Source organism: Cyprinus carpio, chromosome B9, assembly GCF_018340385.1.
Source record: "Cyprinus carpio isolate SPL01 chromosome B9, ASM1834038v1, whole genome shotgun sequence".
NCBI classification, from domain to species: Eukaryota; Metazoa; Chordata; class Actinopteri; order Cypriniformes; family Cyprinidae; genus Cyprinus; species Cyprinus carpio.
Window position 1 is genome coordinate 6,531,553 of NC_056605.1, and position 9,920 is coordinate 6,541,472.

Genomic DNA, 9,920 nt, shown 5'->3' on the forward strand with positions numbered 1-9,920 from the left:
GAACGAAGCTTTTACGGATTTGGAACGACATGGGGGTAAGTGATTAATGACAAAATTTTCAATTTGGGGTGGAACATCCCTTTAACCATCATAACAACTGCATTTCTTCTAGGATGGTTATTCCAAACCCTTCCACTGGAGGTCACTCTGCAAATTCTTGTAAATCAAGGCAGCTTAGCTTGTCAGAAGGTGAGATCTTCATTTCAGCAAAAGTTGAGGTCTAACAAAACAGAATAAAGAAAAAGAGCGGATTGAATATATAATATATTCTGTATAATATTAACATGTACAGTTAAACTCAAAGTCAAAAACTACAAGATTTTTTGCATAGTCTAACAGTATTCAGATAGGAATTACTGCATAAATTGAATAAGGTTGAAGTAAATATTTTCTATATTTTCAGAATAAAAATGTTAATTTTAAAGCCATGACACTATTTATGCAATTATAAATTGCAGTGTAAATAGATTGATAAATGGTAAAGTTGCATTTTGTTGATACTGATTTTTTTACAGCTGCATAGTGTTAAATAAGATCTCTCTCTCTCTCTCTCTCTCTCTCTCTCTCTCTCTATAAATAAATAATTATGAAAGGGATACCTTTTTTATTTATTTGAACTCCTGTCCACCAAAATGTACACACACACACACACACACACACACACACACACACACACACACACACACACACACACACACACACACACACACACACACACACAGCAGTGATAACTAGTTTTATAATAAAAAAGTATAGTGTAGTAAAAATGTAATTTATTCATTTGGATAGCGAATATTTGTGGCACAGGTGGAAGGTTTAATTTTTTTTATCATTATTATTAGTATTATTTATTCAATAAAATACCGGATAGTAAGAGTCAATGATCCTGTAACTGGATCTTGATCTCGTCCTGAGTCCCGACGTTTTTGGTTGCATTTGTATGGAATTACATACATTTGTGAATAATGTCGCCTTGAACTTTTATTTTGTCGGGATGGTTGGTGCACCACCTTCCTCTGGACTGTGGGGGCGCTGTGGTGCGTCACAACAATGGCAGCAGCTGCTTGTTCTACTTTCACACAGCGCGCAAGATGTGTAGCTTGACAGAAGTTGTGCAGGTATGTCAAAGTTGTCAATGAAAGAGCAAAGTGGCGGTCGAAAACTGTTAAGATTATTACCCCTGGACGACTTGTTCGCCCTTAAAGACACAGTAACGAATCGACTGATCGCTGTGGAGAGCACGCGAGATAAAACACCCCACTATTATGACAGCAACAACAATTAGTTACTACTCTTCATCATCACAGGTTATATTAAATAACCTTTTCTCAGCAACAAAATATTCAGTCATTCTGTCAGAGTCTTATTTCCTGACCAACAGAGGCCATCGAGGCCATCATAACTTACTCACAAGCAGGGCCGTCGCAAGCTCCAACGCCGCTCTAGGCAGAGCACGATCGTGCCCCCCCTTACCTCACACTCACAATTAGGTATCCTTAAGATGCATGTAAACAATATTTTCTTTATCTATAAAAATTACACTAAGACACCATCTTTAGCCAGAGCAGACTTTCTCTCGCTTCACAAAAAAGTTTACAACAAAAGCAAAACGTTGCGTCCTTGCTAATAGAATAAACCAGCCATGGTCTGTCAAGTTTCTCCCCGTTAGCTAATGTGCGACTGTAATGAGTCTCTGAAAATCTCCTGTTCCAACTGTCTTTTGGGAAAATTTCGGCCCGAGCCCGACAAGTACATTTTGATTGACAGCTTTTTAAAAGCCCGAACCCGTTTACAGCCCGATATTATTCAAATGTGCGCGCACACACACAGCTCTCTTTTTCCTTGTGTCAACAATGAATCATTTATACATGTTTTAACATAATTTATTCAAAACTAACGTAGACTAGACCACTTGGAAGTTGGAATAAAGACAATAAATAAGTCCTCTGTAACATCGTAACATCTCAGCACTCTAAATATAGGCATAGGCTCATTTAGCCTATAAATAGACCAACGCACCAATAAAAACAGTCTTTTTAACAAAAATAAGTTAAGATAAATTTAAATTAAGATGGGTATTTGGCAATAACGAAGTTAAGATAAAGATCCGACAGATTTGCTTCGCCAGCAGCTGACTTTAATAAAAGAATAATGCCAATATTAGCGTAAATACTCTGTCCACATTATGCATTTAAGACTCAATGAATAATTAGTTATCATTTGAAAAACCTTTACTCACAAAGATTAGGCTAAGCCATGTTTTTGTGGAGGAAAATTATTGAATCCACTGTAGAGGTCTTCAGCGCGTTCCTGCGCTCACTGATGGTGCGTCATTATTCATTCATTCTTCTCATTATAAACATGGTCAGAATTTTTCCACCACCTCAGACTTTGCTTTAGTTGCTGGTGCAACCAAAACATAATCGCCAGAGGCAAGCCTCTGTTACACCTACTCAGCATCCATTTTCGCGCTAATCGAAACGCATCACATGCCCGCTCGTTTACCTTGCAAACCGGAGCGCAAGCCCGAGCCCGGCCCGAGCCCGCATAAGATGATATAAATTAAGCCCGAACCCGGCAAAGATCTTCAGCTCTAGTCTGCCTCCTCCAGGACATTACTACCAACGTCCACACCTTCGCTGTCATTAGCATGGTCGCTGCTGATTTTTACTATGCTGTCCTCTTGACTTCCAGAGGCGATGAATTTCAAAAAGGAGCCCTCTTTGTTTTCTCCAGTGCTTGCTCTTTTTTAAAAGCCGTCGTCTTTGTACTCATGACCAGATAATTTTATTCGTTTTGACATATTTGAATATACATTAACGTATTTTGCACGCATATCGATGCCGCTCTAAGTGTGGTGGGGGCAGGGCGCAGCGGGGCCTTGCAGCCGGGCGGAATTTTTATTCTAAATTTAAAGTTAATTTAAATTTTACTAATGGAGTGGGAAAAAAATGCTGTTGATATAAAGTGCGATAATTGTAACCTAATGTAAAACAAACAAATAATAATAAAAAAAAAATCTCTCTCTCTCTCGCCTTCTCTCTCTCTTGCCGCCCTGGCTGAGCTGCCGCCCTAGGCGGCTGCCTAGTTCGCCTATAGGCACGCGCCGGCCCTGCTCACAAGATGCTGAGGAGCTCCTCAAGAGAAAGAAGGTACACCGGGACGTTATTTTCAAGTATCTTGCCACTGAAGGAGTTGCAATGCCCCCAAACAGTGATAAACAGCAGCTCATCAGGAGAACCACTGAGCACTGGTCATCTGGAGAGGTAGGTATCGAGAGCCAATCTCTAAACACAGTGTCAAAAACATGTTTGGGTGCTACTGTGCACCGCAGTCAGAAAAAAATGACAAATTAAGCCTATTTTAAGGAGCACAGGATTTGTTTTTCATATTATTTCTATGGCAGTTAAGCACATTTCTCCCCTATCTCACATTGCTAATGTACACATGTAATAGAGCGCCACTAAAGCTGGGCTTCAGTCGAGGTTTATGGGAGTAAGTTAAATCATTAATTTCTTTTCTTAATCATATTTCTATTTTAAATTGCATTTATATATTTTTCAGCATCCCACCCGTCATGTACACTGCCTGACTCTCTAAACTACTGATTTCAATGAGGCAAAGATCTATAAACATGTCATTTTTGCTTCTTTCCAGAAGCTGTGATTCAGCGCATCACATGAGCGTAGATCTTGAATCTGATCATATATTAAACACACTGTATTTTACCCCACCTGGATGCCCAGCTTATCTGTCTGTGGATTGCATGAGCTGTTAAATAGGCAGGACTTTGCAACTAAATGAAACCAAGTTATATATATATATAGTACAGGTCAAAAGTTTGGAAACATTACTATTTTTAATGTTTTTGAAAGAAGTCTCTTCTGCTCATCAAGCCTGCATTTATTTGATCAAAAATACAGAAAAAAAAAATGTAATATTGTGAAATATTATTACAACTTAAAATAATAGTCTTACTATTTGAATATACTTTAAAAAAAATAATTTATTTTCCTGTGATGCAAAGCTGAATTTTCAGCATCATTACTCCAGCCTTCAGTGTCACAGGTAACATCCAGTCTATCACATGATCATTTAGAAATCATTCTAATATTCTGATTTATTATGAGTGTTGGAAACAGTTCTGCTGTCTAATATATTTGATGAATAAAAGGTTAAAAAGAACTGCATTTATTCAAAATAAAAATAAAAATTCTAATAATATATATTCTAATAATATATTTTCTTTACTATCACTTTTTATCAATTTAACACATCCTTGCTGAATAAAAGTATTGATTTTATTTAAAAAAAGAAAGAAAAAAAAATTACTGACCCCAAATTACTGAGCAGTAGTGTATATTGTTATTACAAAATTTATATTTTAAAAACAAGTAGTTATTTTTATTTTTTTTTACTTTTTATTCATCAAAGTATCCTAAAAAAAGTATCACATGTTCTGAAAAAAATTAAGCGCAGCAGAACTGTTTCCCAACTTTGATAATGAATCATCAAATTAGAATGATTTCTAAAGGATCATGTGATAATGATCCTAAAAATTAGCTTTGCATCACAGAAATAAATGATAATTTAAAGTATAATAAATTTAAAACAATTATTTTTAATTGTAATAATATATCACAATTATTACTTTTTTCTCTGTATTTTTGATCAAATAAATGCAGGCTTGATGAGCAGAAGAAACTTCTTTCAAAAACATTAAAAATAGTAAAGGTTTCCAAACTTTTGACCTGTACTAGTATATATATATATATATATATATATATATATATGAATATATATATATATATATATATATGATTGACAGAACTTGTTATTTGAAAAGATTGCTGTATAAGGTGTGTTCCAAATGCTTGGAAAGAGGCACAGGGTATTAAAAGTACACTAGCCTTCAAAATGTTTATAAAAGAAGTCTTATGCTCACCAAGGCTTGAAAATTAAATTAAAATATTCTGTATAAACAGTAATAATGTGAAATATTATTAAAGGTGGAAATAACAGTTTTCTATTTTAATATTATTACTCCGGTTTCACATGATCCTAAAGAAATCATTCTGTTATGCTCATATCTAATATTCTATTTCTTTTTACCTTGCTGAATACAGGTAACAATTTCATTCTTTAAAAACTGAACATTGAAGAAACATATGAGCCGTACACTGAGTGTCACTTATAGAGTTAAGGATTTGTGGGTTGATTTTGACCTGGTGGATATTTCTAACAGATCTCAAAGCGTGAGAAGAACACAGTGGTTTCAGAAGATGTTGGAGATGGTCTGGCAGATCTTCCAGCTTTGGGAAAACAGTTTTGCCAGTGGTTCTTCACTCTCCTGAACGCTCAAAACCCCACTCAAGGGCAGCCGGCTCAAGAGTGGGGTCCTCAGCACTTCTGGCCGGATGCGAGACTTCGGCTTCTCTCATGCGCTGGAGAGCGGTGTGTCGATGAGTTCAACGGGGCAGAGCTGGTCAGTCAGCGGCTTCACGCTTTTGCAGGACAAGAGCATCTGCTGTTCTGCCCGAACTTGGAGGGTCAAGGGTTAAAGTGTATATCTTCAGCTCATGGACTGGTGTTAGTGGCCGTAGCCGGGACCATCCACCGTGACAATGCCTGCCTTGGGGTTTTTGAGAACGTGTTCGGCCTCATTCGCTCACCGATGGACAATAACCGCTGGAAACTAAAGTCTGTGAATATGAAAGTGGAAGCACAAAGTGCCATCACAGACAGACAGGTACCAGTTATTACCTACGACTCAAAGGAGTTACTGAGTCTTTGTGACTGAGAGTCAGAGATCCACACGAGGTTTGTCTGGACATGTTTTGACTCGGCAGTGAAGAGATGCAGTGATGTGACGCTTGACACAGAGGCTTTGAAGCTTGTATCAAAAAAAACGAAACATCTCACAATGAAGCACTGTACGGAGCTTGATTCGGTTTGACAAAACCATGTAATCTGTGACGTCCGAAGCTTCATTTTCGCACACAACCACGTGACTGGTTCGTATTCTGATACAAATAACGCGAACCACTTGCGCAGTTAGGGTTAGTGTCACTCACTAAAAGAAAAGAATAAATCATAATACAAATAAACATTTGTGTGTGTAGTTTTGTGCATGTTCATTGTGTATTAATCCCTGGTTCACAGACACTTTAACTGACCGTTCTATGATAATCCTCGTTTATTTTGATCATAGCCTATATATGCCTACAGCCTTGCCTGTTTTTTTCTACAAATTTATTCACAGACTCGTGTATTCATATTGTGTAATACCATAACTGACATGAAGATTTATTTATAAAGACTTCATCTTTTCTTTGCTTCGCTTTATACAGGGTTGCATAGCACAAACTAATTTATTATCTGAAACAGTCCAAAAATGGCTGGACTATTTAGGGTCGTGTGGGACGTAAAGGCAGCCTTTTCCACCTTTTGATCACAAGATGTCGCTAGTGTGCGTCGTCTTGAAAAGCTTCGAGTTATGAATCTTTTTAAGATACAGTTGAGGGGAAAGCTTCATTTTTCCATCACTAAAGAGACGCACTGTCTTAACACGGATGATGAACTATTCCGTGTAAACAACTTAATAGTATCTTAGATATTCATCTATAAGATTATCACATTAAATACATAAATTTTTGACTTGAAAGACAGAAAGTTTCCAGTCAGTTTAAACTTTAAACCCTAGCAAAATATTTATTTAAAATGTATTTTATTGATTTATTATCCCTATTATTATTATTCCTGTTTTAAATAGAAAATCTAAATTAATGTTTATTTATATGGATTGAACAACTTAAAGTTATAAAAAAAAAAAAAAATAATAAAAAATAATAAAAATAATAACTAAAAAGATTTTTAATTCGTCCTTCAGGTTACTTCAAAAAAAAAAAAAAAAAAAATAATAATAAAAAATAATAATAATAATAAATAAATAATACAAATTTAGGCATTTTAGTTCATATGTGTGAAACCACATTACCACTTTAAGATTGCAGTTCTACCTTTATTTTTGTTTACAAAAATCTAATTGGAAATCTAAATTTTTTAAGTCCCCATGTCCTCTACAGCGGCATAACATATGAATAAAAAATTTCGAAAAATTATAATAATTTCAATAAATATATATATATATATATATATTCCTATTTCCTATTTTTTTTTCTTATACTCTAAAAAAATTAATAACATATCAAAATACTAAATTCTCAAACCTGTTTTTTTCATGGTAGTCAATATATATATAAAATATGATTATTATTATTATAATTTTACTTTTGGGATTTTGGGTTGGCTAGAATTCAAACTCTGGAAAATTAAAGTCATCTTCAGCTCCATAATATTTTACGATTTTCCTTAAAATACCTAAAATCTGTTTATTCCTTCTGTTTATTTATAAGTACTTTTATCAATACTTGGATCATTTCACAGTAAAATATCTGTTAACATCTCTGTGCCTCATGACTTTATGTATTTATTTATTTTTTTATTCTTATTTTACTTCATTGTTTTATTTTGTCTTATTTCGTTCAAACACAGTGACATTGGTAACACTTTACAATAAGATTCCAGTTGTTAATACATTAGTTAACATGAACTAACGATGTAAATACTTCTAAAAGCATTTATTAATCTTAGTAAATGGTAACTTCATTTACTATACATTATTAAAATCAAAAAATATTTTTAATTTTATTTAATGAACCTGAACTCACAATGATTTTTATTAACTGTTAGTTTATTAACCAGTGTCAACTAATTGAAGTTTACTGTAAAGTACTACCGACATTTTTAGGGATCTTGGGAAGAACTTCTAAGCTTTTTTCATTATTATTATTTATTTTTTCATTGCTGTGGTGAAGTTACCTCCAAATTATGTCCACATAACATTTTCTCTCTCTCTCTCTCTCTCTCTCTCTCTCTCTCTCTCTCTCTCTCTCAGCAGCGGTGTCACATTCCCTCATTCCCATAATTATGGTTCATGATCATCAGCTCTGTAGCTTTATTGCGGAAGGAATGTTTTACAGTATTCACGCCTTACGGGAATAAAGTACCTTTTGTGGCTCTTGAGAGGCCAGAGTTGAGATCTTTGACTCATCAGTCTCTAATTGGGCAGCAGATGAAGCAGCACTTCTCTCTGGAGGACTAAGCAGCGAGTGTGAGCCGGGCTGGGAGACTGGGAGGGGTGTTTAGTACCACAGCAGTGTGTGGTTTCAGTGGGGAATGTTATATGTGGGAAATTATTCTTGGCGTTCGCTTCAAAGACCGACGCTTCGATAATATCTTTTCTCAAGCAGTTTTTTAATGCCACAGAGTGCCATAGTTGTGGCAAAAGACGCCACCACAACCATTGATCTTTTTCCTGTTCACCTCCCCGAAAGAAAAATAACAAGCTCCTCGCCTTCTGTCTTTATAGCCGTGGCCTCTTTCTTTTTAATAAGTGGTTTGGCCGAGCTCACAGTCATGACGTCCAGGTTCAAAAATACAGTTCACTGGCGTCTGCGGATCATTGCGCCTTCAGATTGTCTTTAATGGCGACGTGTGTTTCTCATAAAGCCCATGTTAACGTCTTGATGGTAAATCTCTCAGATATGTTTTGGAGGGGTGAACAATGAACTTTTTTAATTGGCTAGTCTATTTTTTAGGTTGTTACTTTTGAATTCTTGCTTTAAAGGTTAGAAAATAGCACATGCGTCTTTAATGTGTTCACTTGTTTGTGGCCAAATTCAATCTTGAATGGCTGTGCTATGATTAAAACGCTTTTCATCTACATGAACCAAAAAATAATCTGAGTTTTGCTGCATAGAAACCAATTTAATCTTGAACTGTTAGCTTTTTTTTTTAATTGATGTGACATTTTATATAATCTATAACAGCTTGCTGGACTTTTCTGGCCCCTAATGCGCATTTGTCCAAAAATAAATCAATGAAATGTCCACATGGGGGCACAATTGACCCATTATTTGTGTCAAAGTCAAAAGGCAAAGCAATTGTTTTAGAAAATCAATTTGTTTTATGCAACCCCAGTGTTTTATAGAGCTGTTCATGTACCAAAGTGTAAATTTTTAACTTTATTACTGATTGCTTGGCTTTAAATCAATTTCTTCCTGAGTGTATTGCAAATACCTTAATTATTGCTTTTGGAAACTGTGATGAAGTGTATTAAAAGTGAACGTTATTTATTGATCTGATGTGATGTGACAATGTCCTTAGTAGAACAAAAAGAAAGGGAAAAAACTCCTTGAACCAAGTAATCCATCTATTAAACTTTGACAGCCCAGACAAATCAATTGCTTAATTAAATGAGTTATTGTCTGAAGTCTGAAAGACCCTCATCCATAAGAATTAGAGATTCAAAGCAAACAGACGGTACGCTGTAGTGCATCGGTGTACTGTGCCGTGTTTATACATGTGGGAAGGACAGAAACTAAAGACGTGATCACCATTTCTCACCTGACCTCGGTTCACCCTGTAACATGTGAGCTCGCTCGTGGAATGTTGCCCTCTACAGCAGCAGTGATCAAAACAAACTCCCTCGTGTGAAGAACAGGCTGACTGATGTACATGTGAATGAGTCTATTTTCCTTCTGCCATCACTGACCATTTAAGAATCCCTTTTTCAGTTTCAAAGATTTCTTTTTATTGTTTTCCAAAAAAGAAAGAAAAAAAAAAAATCAAAGGGTTGTTCTTTCAAAATTAAATTTTCTCAGATGCTTTAAACAAACGGGAAAATATAGGACCTCAACCTTTTTCAGTTTGTAGTTCATTTGAGGAGGTAATATCAAATGTCCTATATGTTTTTTTTTTAACAGTTGTTTATGTTATATTATATTAAAATATAATAAAACATTAATTTAACAACATTTAGATTTGTGGGGTTAAAATTTATAGCAATAAGATGACTT

The 9,920-nt window shown here is 35.2% G+C and overlaps 1 protein-coding gene across 2 annotated transcripts; it reads left to right on the plus strand.

Moving 5' to 3' along the window:
• The first annotated feature begins 986 nt into the window (after positions 1–986).
• On the plus strand, positions 987–6,089 carry LOC109073371 (uncharacterized protein C3orf38-like). 2 transcript variants are annotated; one of them, XM_042730765.1, is made up of 5 exons: positions 987–1,247; positions 1,382–1,406; positions 3,116–3,266; positions 5,246–5,699; positions 5,744–6,089. In XM_042730765.1, exons 1-5 carry the CDS (start codon positions 1,121–1,123, stop codon positions 5,794–5,796), a joined length of 810 nt encoding a protein of 269 aa, XP_042586699.1. In that variant the 5' UTR covers positions 987–1,120; the 3' UTR covers positions 5,797–6,089. The 2 variants fall into 2 exon arrangements, with proteins under 2 accessions (XP_042586699.1, XP_018945084.1); XM_019089539.2 differs by having other exon boundaries at positions 989–1,247; positions 5,246–6,088.
• Positions 6,090–9,920: the final 3,831 nt, after the last annotated feature.